Genomic DNA, 17,398 nt, shown 5'->3' with positions numbered 1-17,398 from the left:
GGATAGTGGAAGGTGTCCCTGCATGTGGCAGGGGGTGGAACGAGATGAGCTTTAAGGTCCCTTTGAACCCAAACCCTTCAGTGACTCTAAGCAGCTGAGGGGCTGCTGGGGTGGGCAGGTAGAGCAGTGGGGGTCAAATCCCACAGAGGTTCTGCGAGGAGGGAGCTGGAGCTTCAGAGTCCTCCTCCGGTCTTCCCTTGCGGAAGCCGAGCCGGGAGGAGCAGCATCTTCAGCTGCTGAGTTCCAAAACAGTGAGCTCACAGCCCGGCAGTGCCTCACGCCTGCGTGCACAGGGAGGAAATGTGGATGGCAGAGCTCAGAGGTGTGAAGCACAGGCAGGATTTTCCGTCCCGCAGCGGCCGCAGGGGCTCGCGGGCTTGCGCAGCTTCAGCGTTTTGGAAAAAAAGAACAGGTTTCCTAAACAAACGTAATCCTGGTAAATGAACCCAACCCTGAGGTCGTCTCGGGGGGCTGAGGTTCAGGTTTCCTTTATTACTGAGATCCTGTTCTGGAAATTACGGGGCTCACTGACACAAATCTTGACTCCAGTGGGAAGGTTTGCGGCTCGAAATGTTTTCTGTCTGGTTTTGGGGAGGAAAGAGCAGCGTGGAACGAGCACCAGTGACCATCCAGCTGTGGGATTGCTCCCAGGGTTGGTTCCCCACTCCATCCTCCCCATTTTGGCATTGGTATTGAAGCCATCAGTGCAGACCAGGTCTCCCAGGGTAATCCTGCAGCTCCCAGGGCTCTCCTGAACCTCCCAACTCCTGGAGAAAGGGTGCCCATGGTGTCACCCCCTCCACCCTCCACTTTCCTCCCTCCCCAGCAGAAATCTCCCTTCAGAGGGGCCGTGCACTCGCTGCAGCACCCAGACTCTCTCTTTCTGTCACTGCTTTCAGTGCCTGGGTGGATAAACCCCAGGTCTGTTTTCTGTAAAGCTGTTGATACTAAAAGGAATAGCTGGGGCAGTGTGGGCGTCGGGTGAGAACGGGCTTACTCATGCGGGGCGAGATTTTGTTGCTTTAGGTTTGAAAGCAAAATTTTGGGGCAGGTTTGGTCACGAGGCACTGTAAATAAATCGGCTGGAGAACAGTGGAGAGAACTGGGGGAATGCTGGGGGGCTGTGTGCTCCTGGGATCAGGTAAGGATGGAAGAGGCAGCAGGAAGGAATCTGGTTTTGGCTGGGGGAGATGAGGTTGATGCTGCACATCAGGGCAGGGGGGTTGGAACGAGTTGAGCCTTAAGGTCCCTTCCGACCCAAACAGTTCTGGGATTCTGTGGTTCTATCACCCTTGGGAAAAACACTCCAAGGGGAGCCAGGATAGAATATCTTTGATTAGGGTGCTGGCCTGGGACCTGTGGGAGATGATGGCCACGGCTCTTTGCAGGAGTCAGCTGTGGTGGGAGCAGAGCACGGAAACCTGGGGATGCACGACCTGCTGACTTCAAAGGAATATGTGAAAGGTTCACTGCAATATTTTTAATTTTCAGTAGCTAGCAGGAAAATAACCCCTCTCTCCTCACCCTTTATTTTTAGCAGCAAACTTCCTGCTGAGGGGAAAAAAAAAATATATTTTTCTCGCTATTGAGGCGATTTTGATCAAAAGCCTGGCCCTGCTCCAGGTCGATCATCGGTGTTTGCTGCTGCCGGAGAGATGAATCACGAAGGGCTCTGTTCTTAGTCTGTCAACACAAGAAAAGAGCTGCTGCTCTTGCAAGGATGGAGGTGAAGCCTGGATGGCTGACAGCCTGTCCTCTCCCCTTCCTCCAGAGGTGGTTTGCTGTGCTCCCCTGGTGTTGGTCAACTCTGGACAATCCCAGGAGGACAAAACGTTCTGTGGCTTGTGTGGATGTGCAGGACAGGAAGGCACATTGTGCAATGGCACCAGAGGAGCACTCAGCTGGTTACTGTTTTCACTTGTGCCCCTTGTTTTCTGATCAAGAGGGTTATTTACTATTTATTGTACTGATTTACTCTTGAGGCTAGATGTTTTTCTGTGCCTGGGCTCTCAGTACTTGCAGACCTGCTCTAAATCTAATGGCAGCCATCTGTTGTCTTCTGTTGGCCAAGGAGTCTTTGACTTGGTTGCCTTTCTGCCCTAGGTTGGTTTGTACCCTGGGTACAGCTGCTGGTAAGATGGACAACTCAAAAAAGCAAAAATTCCTGTGAAAAATCAGATGACAGCTGTATTTTTTTAAGAGTTAGGATCGGGCACATCAGAGGATTGTCAGGATTTCCTGCTGTGAAGCTTGGGATGAGCACAGCTAAATTTCTTAATGCTCAAAAATGCTGGATTTATAAAAGATATGTTGGCATCAGGCTTGCTCAAACCTGGGATTGGAGGGATCCTGCTGAGGGCTGTCTGGAGCTGGCTGGAAAATGACAGGTAGTGATGGGTGCTAATGGAAACCTGGCTGTAAAAGCAAAGGAACAAGATGTGCTTTTTGCTAACAGCAGCTTTCCCTCCAGAAATTGTCCCATTAGGTTAAAAGAGGCCCGCAGGAATCCGGCTCTAGACTTTTGCAGCAGCTTTTCCAACAGGGCAAGGCAAAGCTGTTCCTCAGTGCTCTGCAAAACCAGAGCAGCTCTGGCAGAGCCAGGAGCAGGAGGCAGGTTGTGCAGAGGGTGTGTGAGATGTGCCGGTCGCAGCAGTTGGGCTCAGCATTGCAAAAGAGTCAGGAAACGAAGTTTCAGCTCAGGGAAAAGTAAACTTGGTGCTACTGCCAGGAAAGGAACCTTGTAGTCCAGCCCTGGAGCAAAGGAGGTGGTTTTGTTGCTTCAGGGTGTGATGAAATGGTGGAGAGACCCTGCCAAGAGATGAAAGGCAGCAGGTCACAAGGCAGAAAATGAGAACTGCCTGGGTTAAACTGCTGGATTGCCATCCCTGTCCACCTGGGGTTATCTCCCTGCATTGTGGGCTGAAATTTCCGTCTCCTCTTCCATCAAAAAGCCCAGAGAAGCACTCTGGTTTAAGCATCTGAAGATCTGGCACGGATGGGAACAATTTCAATGCCCTTCCTTCCTCTGCATCATCATCCTAACGGCCCCAAGAGCGAGTCAGTGCCTCTGTACCACACACTTCCATGAATTAATGGATTGGTGGTTGGGGTGGCACTCAGAAGTGTCACAGGGTTCGTGCATCTCTGTGGCCTCACATTGTCAGGCTGCTCCTTTGTCACCTTTCAGTATTTAGAGGAGCTTTTAAGAAAAACAGGTACAAACTTTTTAAAAGGGCTTGTCGTGAGACATCAAGGGATACTAGTTTTAAACTAATATAAGGTGGATTTGGACTAGATATGAGGAAGATATTTTTTACAGTAGTGGAACACTGGAACAGGTGGCCTGGAGATGTGGTGGCTGCCCCATCCCTGGAAGTGTCCAAGGCCGGGTTGGACAGGGCTCTGAGCAACCTGGGCTAGTGGAAGGCGTCCCTGCCCATGGCAGGGGAGTGGAACGAGATGAGCTTTAAGGTCCCTTCCAACCCAAACTAGCCTGGGATTCCATGCTCATGAGCCTCCCCGGGGCTGAGTTTTGACGCCGGGAGCCGAATCCTCCCCGGAGCCCCAGGATGTGCCGGGACCCGGCGATTAAGCGCAACGCGGGGAGGGAGAGCGGCGGCTGTTCCTGCCGGGTGCTGCTCCCCCAGCCTGCCCGGGCTCTGTACCGCTCAGGGAACCGGCCCTGAGTCATTGTGAAACCTTCTGGGGCAGCCGGGGCTCGGCTCCCGGGGGCTCGGCTGCCGGCGGAGCCCGGCGCGGCACGTGGGAAACGGAGCTTCGCCGAAACCGGGCGCCTTGCTGAGAACCCCGGCGCTCCCAAACGTCTCTGCAGCACCACTCAACCCCCCCTTCGCCGTCTGCGGGGGAATGGTGTGGCTTTCCTGGTCCCATAACCCCTTTTATAATGTTTTTGGTTTGGTTTCTTTTTTTTTTCCTGCTTTAAACTGTCAGCAGGGATCGTGCAAGGTTCCACCGGGTTGGGGTGTCGGGGCTGAATCCCTTCTGCTCCTATCCCTTCCACCCACTGTCTTTAACCTGGTGATAGGGGGCGTGGGGTGCAGTCCTGGGGCTGCTTGACACCCCCTTCCCCTCACAGTCCTGATGCTGCACCTGGAGAGGGAGGTGGGTGACTCCTGAAGATCTGTACTGGAATGCTGGACCCTTCCTGGTGGAGCAGGGTGGGAATGGCTGTGTACAGGGCCTGATCAACGAGCACTGTGCTGGCTGGTTCTTAAGGGCTTCATTTTTTGTGGAATCTATTAACCTACACTTTTCTCCTACTTGTCTTGTGTCTTCCCATGTGGTTGGAGGGCAGAGGAGTTTGTGAGAGGAACCTGCAGAGCTCAGAAAAGGGTCAGGGCAAGCTCTGCTGTGCAGCCTTAGAGGAGAGATGAAAAGTTGATGTCAGGGCAGCTGGTGAAATCCTTCCTCCCAAATAATCTGTCCTCAGACTTTAAAACCTTTAGAAAAATGATGACTGGGCTTTTGCAGGGCACAAAGTGACAGTTGAACAATTGTTTGGCTTCCCAGAGGAGCAAAACCTGTTCCTCTATAACCTGTAGCTCTGTGGGGTTCCCACCTTGCAGCTCTGTGTTCTGTCCCCAGATAGTGACACTGGCAAGGCTGATGCTGCCAGCACCTGTCTGCCCTTACAGAGAGAGTGTTGTTGGCTCTTGAAAGCAGGAGCACCCACCATCAGCCTCGTGTGGGTGCCCTGTTTGCCACCTGCACTGATGCTGAGGCCAAAAAGGCTTCTGGCAGTGCTGAGAGTGGGACAGGGCAGCCCCCAGCCCCTCCATGTGTGCCAGACCCCATGGGTGCCCCTGAACTCTCACTGTGAGACAACTGGAACTGCTGCTGCTCCAGCTTTTGTGTAAAGCCAGAGCACAGTTGAAAGGGTGTCAGGCTTAGATTTCACTTGCTGAGACACTGAAAGTGGAGCCTCACAGGGAGGGGTGAGATGTGCTGGTTCCCCACGCTCAGAAGGTTGCTCAGAGCTGGTGTCCTGCCCTTTGGCTGCACCCCAACGGGCCCAAGGAACGCTGGCCCTGGGAGATGGAGACAAGCCCTTCCCAGAAATTGGGCCCTGAGCACTGAAGGTGCAGCTGTGGCACTGTGCCCCCCAGTGCAGCTGTGGCACTGTGCCCCCAGCTTTAGTAATCCCGTGCCCTCCTGCACCCGGGATTAGTCAGGCTCTCGCCACCTGAGATGAGAAAGTGGCAGAGCCGGGGCTGTGCTGCTTCCCCCCTCTCCCCTGGGTGATGTAAGTGCCCAGCTGGGGCTCACAGCCCTGTTTTTGCTGCTCCCTCTGGCCTCTTTGATGCCAAAAGCCCCAGTTTCGGTCACGAGCTGCCAAAATCTAGGACGCAGAGAGGCAGGAGCTGCGTGGGGCTGAGTGGTTGCAGCCAGTTGAAGTTAAATGACAAGTGTTAACTGTAACCACAGCAAAATGTGGAAAGTTCTGAAAGCTTTTGCAGTTCAAAAAAAAAAACCCCAGAGTTTGCTTGTTTTGATTTTGCTCCTTTTGTGCTTAAAGGTCCCTCTTATCACCAAAAGACGTGTCCCTTGTCCTCGTGGCACCTTGGGAGGTTGAAGAGCCCTAGAGAAGGTTCTCATCTGCTTTGTGCCAACTGAGAATTTCTTCCTATTCCAAGAGGCCAGTGTGGTTTCATCCCTCAATCCCAGCCCATGAGAGGAGAAGTCTGTCTGTCCTGCTGTGTCCAGGACACACTTCCACCATGGTGCTCAGCTTGGGATCAGCTCGTCTGCCCTCCCCATGGTGGCCAACAGGAGATGATGAAGAAGATTAATTACTTTCCTGACAGCAAGTACATGCTGTCCAGCACTGGGTGCTTATGGCTTTGAGGACAATTTCCAAAGAGAAAAAAGCAAAAGCAGAAGCAGCAGCTCCCCCAGACAGCAGATGCTCTCATGTTGCTGCCCTTGGTATGTTCCTTATTTTAAGTGAAACTTCCTTGTGTCCTGGGAGCAGCTGATGCTCAGAGACTTCTGGAGTCCTCAGGAATCTTTTCCCTGTGTGTTCGTGCACAAATTACAGCAATTGAACCAAAGCACTTGTGAAACCACTGTTTTTTTCCCTGACTGACTGGCTGGGCAGCAGAAATGGGATTTTTATGTAGTGTTGGCTGTGTTATGATGTCTGGATTGGTCATGGAGTTCACAGCAGGTTTGTTTCTGGCCTAATGGTGATTCTCTGCTCTTCAAGAGCAGGGAACTGCAGGTCTGATAATTCTTCTCTGTATTTACACCAACTCTGTTTTCCTCTAGGGTTTACTATGTAAACTTTTTTTTTTTCCTAACCCAAGAAGTGCTTTAACCACATGCAGCCTGCAGCAGACAGAAAGCTCTGTGGCACCTGGTGGAGATGCAGATTTGGGGCTGGTGGGAAGCTCATCCTTGTGTCAGCACAGCCAAGGTCAGGTGAATTACTCAGGCTCCCAGGCATCAGGGCTGCTGATCAGGCAGCGGGCTGTGCTCTCAGGGGGAGGATACCCAGCAAGGAAAACATTTGCTTCTGTGGGATAACAAAACCAGAAAACCACCTCCTTTGATCTAGGCGATGGTTTTGTGCTGTTACTGTAACACCCAGACCGACACTGAGATTGGCAGGAACTACCTCAGCACTAAGTGATGGGGGATAAGGGACATGCAGCTGCCCCATGCAGCAGCTTTTGGGGCTGCAGGGGAAGCAGGAGGTTGAACACAGAAGGGGATTGCAGGGAAGCACTGTCCTATTTTGGTTTGCAAGAGGATGCTGTCCCTGCTCGTGGTGGGGGCAGCTTGGAATTTGGGTGATCTTTACTGTGATCTTCAAGGTCCCTTCCAAACCACTCAGTGACTCTGTGCCTGGGGTCTCATCCTGCAGCTGGTGGGATCCAGCACAGCAGAGGCAGGGCTGAACCCCAGCCCAGTGCTGCAGCTCAGTTAGGCTCATCTCACCCACTGCTGCTTCAGTCTGTGATGGCATCGTGCTGCTGCATTCAAAGACTGGTTTTTGCTGGTTCCCCCCCCAAACACTGATATTTTTGGCGTGTGTGAGTTCATGTTGGGACCCAAAGGGTCTGCCCGCTCCCTACATAGGTGTTGGGTCAGGGTGCAGCCTGGACAGGCACTGGGTGATGCTGGTGCAGGAATTCTGGCTGGAGGGAGGTGCCAGGAGTCACCTGGATGACTTGTGACAGCGCCCTGACTCTCCCAGTTCAGGGAAAAAAATACCCAGAGGGTTTACTTAAGCAGAGCATCCTGGCAGGGATGGGCTGTTGTGGACAGGGCTGGTCCAGCAATGGGAAAATGTTGCTTGAGGACATGGTCAGAAATGAATCATGGGGATTCCTCCTCCATTGGAAATGTCACTTCTCCAGGGGAGATGCTGCCTTTGGTTTCCCAGATGGCTTCTGCTGGGATTTCCTAAATCTTCTCGGACATGATACATATGTTTAGTCAGAGATGAGATATGTTTATGTGCTTTTGCCCACCAGATCTGTGTCATGACACAAACATCCCCGTGTTTTGGTGACAAATGGCACAGACATCTTTGCATGTGGCTTGCATGGAATCCGGCAGGGAATGTCCCCCTGGCTCAGATCTGTGGCCAGGGCTGGGAGCCCTCTCTGTAGTCCCTCCAGCTCCCCAGCTCTGCTTCAGAGGGGCTCAGCTGCCTCTCCCCACCTCCTCTCCCCCACTGGTCCCCCACGAGCAGGCAGCCATCCCACCCGGAATGTTGACCTGCTCCGTCTCCTCCTTCTTCTGAATCAAACAACTCCCGTAGCATCAGGTCCCTGGAAACCTTTGTTCTCTGTACAGCACGAGGATTCCATCTGCTTCCTTCCTGTGGTTATTTAACCAGAGTGACTGAGCTTTACTGAGAAACTCTCCACAGCTGAGCTGACGTTGCCCTTTCCACGCGCGAGGCAGAGCCCAGGCTCCAGTTTCGCTCACGAGGCTCCTTGAGCTCCTGCTTTGAGCTGGTGACGGCTCTGAGAGCTGCTTCCTGCCTTCCTGTGGAAGAAAAGTTATACAAAAGGGATGAAAATAGGTGCAGAGGGGCTGGGGGAGCGTGAGGAGCAGACCTACCTGGAGGGAAGCTTCAAGCAGTGCTCGTCAGCACAGATTTGGCTGAGAACAAGAATCCCCTCCTGGGGAAAAGTCAGTGATTCCACTAACCCACATCAGGCTGGAGTCTGGGCAGAAACAGGCTTAGAAATTGTGGTATAAAGTAAAAAAAATTTGCTTCCAATCCAGTGAAGAAGGAAACTCAGTACTGTCACAAACACCTGGAGTCTGCTAAAGGGCTGAGGGGATGAAAATGAAAGAGGCTCGAAAGTGAAACAGGAATGTGACCCGGTGGGTACCTGCCAGCAGCCACCAGAGCTGGGCTGCACTTTGGAGATGGTTATACTGCTTGAATTCTGGGTTTATTAACAACAGAGCTGTGAATTCCCACGTGCATGCCCACTTGGGTTTTGTTCAGGACGTGCTGGGGGATCCACCTGCATAGATACATAACCTCCAGCCTGGGAAAAACAAGCAGTTCTGTTGTTGATTTATGTTAGTCTGGTTTTTAGCTGGTGTCTGCTATCTGATCTAGGATCAAGGTCTCATCCTGACTGAGAACAGACGTGAATTTGAAAACATCCCAGCAGGTAAACAGAGGCAGCAGTGCTCTCTCCTGTAAACCAGGGGCGATTATCAATGACATTTGGGCACAAAACCAGTTATTTAACTGCAAATGCTGCTCTAAAAAGGGCAGTGCCTGAAACAGTTGCTAATTAGAGGCTGAAGAGGCTGGAGCGACCCATGGAGTACCTTGGGGCTGGTGTTTCTTTGCTGTAGGAGATCACTGCCAGGTATTTTGTCAGAAATTTGCTTTTAAACGTGAGGACCTCAGGTCTCCTCACTTCCCTGGCCATTAATGCATTCAGCTCTTCCTGGGTGGTCCTTCCCACCTGGATCTGTGCCCGCTGGGCTCTTTCCCAGCACGGTGACACTGGGCACAGGATCTATGCTCTGCTGCTGATTTACAGCCCTGTTAGCAGCTTGCAAGAACACAACAGAGGCTTGGCTCATTAGGAGGTCTTTATTAGCAAAAATAAAAGATTTCTTTTCATACAGATAAATAGGCAAGAGTTCACACAGCGACAGAAGCCCCCCCACCAGCGTGACCCCCCCAGGAGTGGAGCTGATGTTTGCTCTTGGCTCTCACCACGGCTCCAGGGCTGTCCTTGCTTCTCCTCCAGCGTGGAAGTCGAGGTGTTTGGTGGAAAAAACAAGCGCAGAGTTGGCTCAGCAGGAGCTCAACGTGTCCTGGTAAGAAGCTTAATTGCAGTTTTAGAGTGTTTGGCCCCCACGCTGCCCTTGAGCCCGTGCCCACCCCGCTGCTTTCAGCAGGAGGAGCGGATCCAGGGAGCAGCATTCCAGCCCTAACTCTGGGATAACCAGTTCCCAGGCGGGCAGGCTGCCAGCAGGAATGCCCTTCTGTCACCATCAATGTACACAAAGAATAAATCCACTATAAATAGCCTCTCTTCAGCGGGGACTTACGAAGCAAACAGCAGACTGGCAGTGTTTCATCGTATTGGGGCCCTTTTACTTCTAAATATTAGAAGTAAATGCCTCTGGGCTGTGGCATTTCCCTCTCCCTCACAGGAGACTGGGCTGAGGAGGAAGGTAACCCCTAAAATCAGCCACTTTTGGGGGTGCTCTCCCTGTAGCCTCCCCCCTGCAGCACGTGGGGATTAGAAACCAAACCCCGATATTGTCAGTGCTGGAAGCAGCTTCATGGATTTGAATGCAAATTACACAAGCCACCTTAAAATGGTGGTTAATTAAATATCCTCTAACTTATAAAAGAAAATAGACAATAAAACAGTGAGTAAAACCCAATCAAAGACTGGAAAATAGTAAGATTAACTTCTGAAAGTGCAGAGTGGCCAACCCAGCAGCTCTGGAGGGCAGATATTTAGCAATATTTAAGCCAAGTTCTATTAGAACCAAACATTTAATTTCTACTACTATTTGTTTTTTTTCCTTTAATCTGGACTAATCTATATGTTGAAATCTAGAGGTAGATTAACTGAGCTGTTGCTGTGTTTGTGGGAGTACAGGTCCTCCCCTTCATAAACATAAAAATATCTGATTGCATAAATAAATAGAGAAATAGAACATAAGGAGAGTCTAATTTGCTTAAATTTTGTTCATCTCAGAGCTGGAATTCCTCCTGACCAGGAGTGGAATTTCACTTGGTATAAACTCTGTCCATTGTCTGCTCTCCAGAAAAATGCTGCTTTGGGTGTTTGGAAGCTATGAATAAAATAGCACTATGATAAACAGTATTAAAATATGGAACAATAAATAGTATTTTCCAAGCTCATGCTCTTCTTGAAAACATATTGTAAACATTAACACTGAGGTATTAAAAGTAATAAATATTAAATTCTAAAAAAATAACTTTTAAATACAATAGTGAACTGGAAGTTATTGACCCATAACTGAACCCTGAGATAATCTGAGCTCTTGCAGCCTGATTTCTGAACAAATAGCACGATTTGGTGTGGAAAAGGCAGAGCCAGGGGTGTCCTCAGTTCCTTCTCTTCATCGTCAAGTATTTTTCGATGTAGTTGATGAAAATGTCAAACTCTCCCATGGCCTTGTAGATCCCGTTCTGGTTCATCTGCAGGTGAAAGCCGAGCGTGTTTAGTGGGACTGTGACGATATTTGGGATGTACAATCACTGTACAACTTCTCCTCCCTCCTCCTCCTGCTTCTCTGCCCAACTTCCCGGGGGAACCCACCAGCTCCTCCTTCGAGCACCACCCTCTGGATTCCTCTGCCTTAGGTATTTATGCATTAAAGACTTTTTTGGGTTCTCCCTCCTAAGCTGAAGCCATCAGTAAGATCTCTGTCTTGCTGGAACAGCGAGTTCCTCCCCCTTGGTGCAGCCATGGGAGCAGGACCTCACCTTGTTGAACGTGTCCTTTATGTGCTTCATGCTTTCGCTCCTCTCCTCGCACGTGAAGAATCTGTGCTGCAGAAGGGATAAAAACAACGGCTTCAGCCCCAGGGGTTTCCTGCCCGGGGTGTGGTTCTGGCTCTCCCGTCCTCCTGCCCCTCCTCAGTGCCGCTCCCCACCTTTCCCTTCCCCCTCTGTGGCCACGGAGCTCTCTGGGGCAGCAATTAGAGCTTTTTAGCGCCGTGCCCTGCTGAAAGTGTGACCCGAGCCTGGACCCCCAGCCCGTCCCCAGCCCTTGCTGCCAGCCCCAGGTGAGGAGCTCTCTGCCCAGGGCAGGATTCATCCCGTCTGACTCCGGAGATGCACCAGGGGGGATTTTGGGAGGGATCATCGCAGAGCCACGTGGCTCCAGCACCCAGGTAAAGGACAGACCCTCCCCTTGTCCCTTCAGCCAGACTCTTGTGCAGGACTGGCTGCAAGTGGTGCTGCTGGGCATCATCACTGACTAATGCAAGCCTGGTGAGCAGAAACCCCATCCTTGTGTGCCCTGCCAGCTCCTGCCTGCCTGGATCCCTGCTCCTCCACCCTTGCACCACCCCACCGCCCTGCCCCTGGGGACCCTCTGCCCGCCCTCCTGCTGCTCTGGGACTGTCCCCGCGACGCTGAGCCCCACTCACACAGCGCCTCATCATCGTCCTCAGGCTCAGCAGCAGGTTGCCCAGGTCGCCCACGCTCTGCTGGTGGTGCGCGCTGGTCCTCATGGCGCTGGGCAGCACCTCCTCCATGTAGAACCCCATCATCTCCGACACCGACTGGCAGCCCAGGCTCCCCTGGGGCGAGAGGAGGGAAGCAGGTTGGGAGGGGGGGGATGGCCACCGGCACCGACGGGCGAGGGTGTTGTTTTAAATCAAAGTCGCCCCGGCGGTCGGAGCCGCGGCAGCCCCGCCGCGGGCACACGGGGCACTGCGGGGCTGCCGGGCTGTCCTGGAGCGACTTTAGGAAATGCCCCAATTTCCAGGCTGCTTCCTCTCTTAGGAAACACCCGCCGGAGGATGGAGAAGGAGAAGGGACTCAGACGGGAGAGCTGTGATTCTTACCTTGAATTCATCCAGCAGGTCGGAGCTGAGCAGCTGGATGCTGAGGTCGTCATCTTTTGATTGCTGTGGGAGGATGCAATGGAAACGTGAGCCTTTTTAGGCAGGTAATCAACACTCTTTTCACTTTGTCTAATCCACTGATCCTTTTCTTCTTTGCATTTGTGCTCTCCCTGCAGCACACGTGTGTGCAGAGCACAGTGACAACAGGAGCAGGAGTCACCAGTTCTTTGGTCCATAATCTTGCAGCACAAGGACTGCTGGGTCAGGACAGGAAGACAGTGAAATCACAATCTTTAGTGATATTGATTTTGTCAATGTGAAACTCCTCTCTCTGCCACCGGTGCCTCACACTCACTTCGGCTGCTCGGGGTGTTGTCTGAGAGTGCTGCTGGAGACTGCAACGCTCTCCAGAGAGGTGTCAAAGCAATGGCAACCCCTGGAAGCCGCTCCAGCCTGTCTGCCAGGTCAAGAGGGTTTAATCTCCCGGGTTTTGTTACCTCTGTAAGTCTCCAGTTGATGGGGAAAAAGGGAGTTTGTTCTCGTGGTGCCTCTGTTGCACCAGCAGCTCTGAAAGACCAAAGAGCTGCAGTGGGGTGGGCTTGCACCACATAAAGAATCACCCCATGGCACCAAGGGATTCAAAAGCTGTCCTGAGAGGTTAAAAATACTCCTTCCAAATGTTATCTGGGAGATTTACAGCAAGATTTAGATCTGCAGTCTTGGCTGCACTCAGTTGATAATAAATACAAGCCATGACATTAGTTTGAGATTTCATCTGGAGAATTACCTTGTTTTATTGCTAAAACACACTGACATCAACCAAAACAGTAACAAAGATGTGACCAGCCATCTCTGTCAGAACTGATGCCGTGACAGATGCTCTGAGTGCATCTTGTGCTGTTTTCTCAGCAGAGCAGTGACCTTGCACGGACACCAAAGCAGGTGTCCAGTTACTGTGGAGTTTCTCCAGCCATAAAACACCCTGTGCACGCTTTTGTGGTCCTTTCAAAGCAAAAGCCTGTAGCAAAAGATTTCTCTTTTCACCCAGCATCGAGGTGAGGCTGGACCTCACTGCCCTGAAGGAAGGACAATTTCCTTCCCGTGTAACCCAGTGATTAATTTGGTGGGATTTCATTTAGCGGGAAGCCTGGCAGCTGAGGTTCACAAAGCTTCGTTATGAAATCTCGAGTTCATTGTAACTAAAACTAGGAAGAAAACCCTCGTGTGCTGCCTCTCAGCGAGCAATGAAACCGAACCTCTCTTGCTCACCCGTAACGCAACGCACGCACTAAATCATTTCTGCAGAGAGGAAGCTCTTCCCCTCCAAATCACTGAACTTTGCAAAAACAGAGAGGCAAACAAACGAGCGGGGTGATACTTACAAAATAGTCCTTGATTTCCTCAAACTTGACTCTCAGCTCTCTGAGCTTTGCAGGCAGGAGCTGGGGGAAGTGCAGGCAGGAGGGCTGGCAGCGGGCGCCGGCAGCCAGGAGCAGCAGGAGCAGGATGGGCATGGCTTTGCAGCTGGAGCAGGTTCTCATGCTGTGGGAAAGGGGCTGCTTCCCTCTTGGTCCAGCTCTCGGGTGGATTTCTCAGGAGGGTATGAAGCCAGATCTGCAACTTTCACCTTGATGGAGCCCCTCATTTATACTCTCAAAAAATGGCTCCATTTCCTCTCCCCCGTTTCCTGACGAGCAATATTGGGGTTTTAAGTCATTCATTAAACCCAAATGTCACTTGGGTTTCCCGTCAACTTGGGTTTCCTGTTCTCTTGACCTCCCTCCTCTCCTCACACCCCATCAATTCTTTTGTGCTTAGACTCTGCAATTTTTTTTTTTTCATTACTTGTTTCTTGTAAATTTAAATGTAGCTGAAGAGGAAAGTTGCAGACACATGAAGAAGCCAAGGTGCTGTGTGAGGTTAATTTTTTATTCTCACAGTCACTTTTTATATTTAGATGAATGTCCTATCCTTGGAATGAAAAAAAGTGTTGCTACTTTTGCATCTGTGTATGAAACCTGCAGCATTGCATCATTCAGCAGCTTTGCTTTTCGTGAACCTGTACAAACACACTGTCTCCTTTTTTGGCATTTGAAAGTTAATCTGCAAATACACATAATCGTCTGAAATCTCCATTTTTAATTAGATAATTTTTTTTTTCAGTTAATGCATGTATCTGCTGAAGCCCATGTGAATTTTCAAGCTCAGAGGCTGCGCTCCCAAATTTTAGCTGGTGAAGTGTCTGGATGCTGACGGGATCAGTTCCATGATGGGTGGGGATGCTGTGGAAGAGCTTAGCCATGGATGTGGCTGCTCCAGTCCCTCTGGGCTCCCCCAGAACAGAGTTTGTGCCCCTGTTTTAACATTGGTTTGTGGGGTTAAAATGCACAAGCAGGTAATGAATATCTGTATTTCAGGCTCTTAAATCCCATTTCGTTTCCTAGAAATGGACAGAAGCCCCATCCAAGCAATCCCGTGCTGGCTCTAAAGACTCTGTGTCCTGTCTTAACTGGGACTTATTGTCCCAGCTCTGATAAAGTTGCCTCTCCAGAGCTGGAGATAATTCCTCTGACGTCTCCTCGTTTTCCGCTTCCCTCTCTTTTCTGGTCTCTTTCCATATAAATCAGTCCACAACCCACCCCCCCCACTTCCTCATGATAAAGATTTCACTTATCAATTCGGGAATGTGGTATCCAAGAAAGTGAAAGGGGAAATAAATTTAGCTTTCTTAAAATCAGAGGGTTTTATTTAAAATCTCTCGTGCTATTTCGAAATAGTTCGTTCTTCCCAGCCTGCCTCCAGCAGGGGACAAATCCCTTAAATTCTCATCTCCTCCATCACACTGAGATTCCTTCAGGTTGAGTTTCCAGACCTCTGTTTAGGAACTTGTTGTGAGAAAAATGCTGGAAAAATGCAAAGTATTGTTTGTTCTTGCACACTGAGATTTTTTTGTTTATTTTTACAAGGAGGAATGTTTGGTGTGCGTATGTGTGAGTCAGGGGAAAGGGGATGAAACACCAGTAACTGGAGGGTTTGAGGGGGACAGTGTGGGATCCTGGGCTGTGATTTGGGTTTTTTGGTTGTTGGTGCCTCTTCCAGGGGCGCTGGGGAAGCGAGGTCCCCATGAATCACTGCAGGCTCACAGTGCATCTGAATCACGGCGTGTGTCATGTTTTTGGTGACCCATTTTTCTTTCCCTGTCCTAGCTCAGCTACGTGTTTTTTTCCCCTTGGCTGGCAGCAGAAGGACCAGAAAGGAGAAGGGCAGAAGGCTCGGACAAAACCCAGTGGTTTTAAGCTCGATTTTCACTGGTAGGATCCCACTTTTCCCTGGGGAAAGTTTTTGCTTCCTTTGCTTTAACTTGAACCTGCCAGGGGTCAATAAATCTTCAGTGCCAAGGGCTGGACAGCTGTTTAAGCTTCATCAGGGTATTGAGGCTGATACATAAAGTCACTGAGTGTGATGTTGGCAGGAGCCAGTGTGCTGGACCAAATCCTGGAGCTAAACCCACTCCCTCGGGTGAAGGATGCAGCCCCAGGCACTTCCCTCCAAATTCTAAATTCTAAAATTCTTGTCTCCCACCCTACAAGGGTGTGATGACCTACATTAAGTCACCATGCAATGACTTAATTAAACAGTTTATGAACTGCTTAAACATTCAGGATGTAAGCATGAGGTAACAAACGTGTGAACAGAATCCGATTTAAGTTTCATACTACAACCTGTCCATTCTAGAATAAAATTCTAGCAGTTCAAAATCATTAATGTGCAAATTCTGCCATGCCAAGGTGTTAGTAAACTTCAGCCTCACAGTTCAGTTTGTTCAGAACAACAGCTTGGACGGGTCCCCTGCAGCAAAGTGGACATTCGGCTGCAGGTTGAGGTGCTGGTGTTTTCACGGGATGCAAGGCTTTGGGAATGCCCCCTGGCATCAGCAGGAGCTGGTGCTGCAGCAGCACCAGAAGCCTCCTTCCATCCTGCCAAGGAGCTGAGTGCTCATTTCCAAACTTCTCTTATTTTGAGCCACCCGTGGCTCTCCGTGAAGTCACTCGTCTGACAGCCGGGCGCTCCTCGGCCTCGCGCCGTCCCCTCCTCCCTGTTTTGGAACCTGCCCTGTGTTTTCTGGTCGCTACCAGCGTAAGCCAGAATGTGCCCATTCCACAAAGGAAACTCTGGCCTGTGCAGGGTGATTCTCTGCTGTGTTTACCTGTGTTTCCTTCGCCACGTCAGAGATCTTGACGGTGCAGTTTCGCTCTGACTCACCCTCTGCTTACTGCTGTGGAAAGGCATTGACTCTGCACTTACTACAGCCCTTGCTTCATGAATGAATAAGGCACCTTTTCCTAAAGAGTGTCCGGGGGATGTGGGTGTACTTCTAAACCTTTAGGAAACAGCTTTCATGGTTGCCAAGAAGATTTCAGGAAGGAAAATGTGTTACTCAAAAGCCATCCGTGCACTTTTACCCACCTCCCACAAGCTTCTGAGAGTGGCAGGTTCACAGGAAACAGCAGGGCAGCAGAATGCTGTTTCTTCACTAAAACAGAGGCCTTTGGGCAAATACTTTCCTCCACAGTGTGACACGAGGACAGATTCGTCCTGGGCATCATCCTGGGCACCCTGCACTGGTGGGGCTGGGGGTTGGAAATCCTCAGGGTCCCGTCCTCTGGAGCAGGGTGGTACCTCACCCTGTTTATTAAAGGGGCTTTTCTTATGTAGGCAAGTTTTTAGGTGGCAAATTTTTGCTTTTTTTTTTTTGCCTTCTTGATCTCTGTCATTGCTCTTGGGCAGAGGGACATTGTGTGTTGTGTAACACCATCCCTGGAGATGTCTCACCATCCCTGGAGGCCTTTAAGGAATGACAGGACATGGCACTCATTGCTCTGATCTGGTTGACAAGGTGGGGATCAATCACAGGCTGGACTTAATGATCTCAGAGGTCTTTTCCAACCTCAGTGATTCTGTGATTTTCTGCACTATCTGCTCTAGACATAACCCAGAGGGCCCCCTAGACTTTCAGACTGTCACAGTGGTGTGAATCTTTCTCTCCTTTTCAAAAACTCCCCCGTTTCTCATCCCTTCAGATCTGGAAGATCTGCTGCCAGTGCTGCCCTGGGGGAAGCAGAGGCTTGGGTGGCCTTTCATTCACCTCGTGCAAAGAACAGTTTTGAAGCGCTGGCATTTTCTCTCTCTCATCTCCACTGATGACTAACAGTTCCTGATGAAGCATCAACTGGACTGTCTGGTTTTTTTTTCCTCAAGAGTTTTTTTTTGTGCTGGCAGGGCATGATGTTGGATATTTCACATCTGGAGACCTGCTTTCTACCACCCTTGT

At 50.6% G+C, this 17,398-nt stretch overlaps 1 protein-coding gene across 1 annotated transcript; it reads right to left on the bottom strand.

Annotated features, from left to right (window-relative positions):
• Window positions 1-10,488: 10,488 nt before the first annotated feature.
• Window positions 10,489-13,607, bottom strand: IL10 (interleukin 10). Its single transcript, XM_008923745.4, has 5 exons — window positions 13,449-13,607; window positions 12,067-12,129; window positions 11,647-11,799; window positions 10,979-11,044; window positions 10,489-10,690 (listed from the first exon to the last, which is right to left on the bottom strand). The coding sequence occupies exons 1-5, from the start codon at window positions 13,605-13,607 to the stop codon at window positions 10,598-10,600; spliced, it is 534 nt and encodes a 177-aa protein (XP_008921993.1). The 3' UTR covers window positions 10,489-10,597.
• Between the last annotated feature and the right edge of the window lie 3,791 nt (window positions 13,608-17,398).

Source organism: Manacus vitellinus, unplaced genomic scaffold (assembly GCF_001715985.3).
Source record: "Manacus vitellinus isolate BGI_N305 unplaced genomic scaffold, ASM171598v3 scaffold_47_pilon, whole genome shotgun sequence".
NCBI classification, from domain to species: Eukaryota; Metazoa; Chordata; class Aves; order Passeriformes; family Pipridae; genus Manacus; species Manacus vitellinus.
The sequence above is the reverse complement of the archived record's forward strand: the minus strand, read 5'-3'. Positions and strand labels throughout refer to the sequence as shown.

Excerpts from the sequence above, each read along its gene's own strand:
- IL10 (XM_008923745.4), bottom strand. The coding sequence starts at position 13,607 with ATGAGAACCTGCTCCAGCTGCAAAGCCATGCCCATCCTGCTCCTGCTG. Across the intron at positions 12,130-13,448 it reads AGGAAATCAAGGACTATTTT|CAATCAAAAGATGACGACCT; the intron begins GTAAGTATCACC and ends ATCCTCCCACAG. Across the intron at positions 10,691-10,978 it reads TAAAGGACACGTTCAACAAG|ATGAACCAGAACGGGATCTA; the intron begins GTGAGGTCCTGC and ends TTTCACCTGCAG.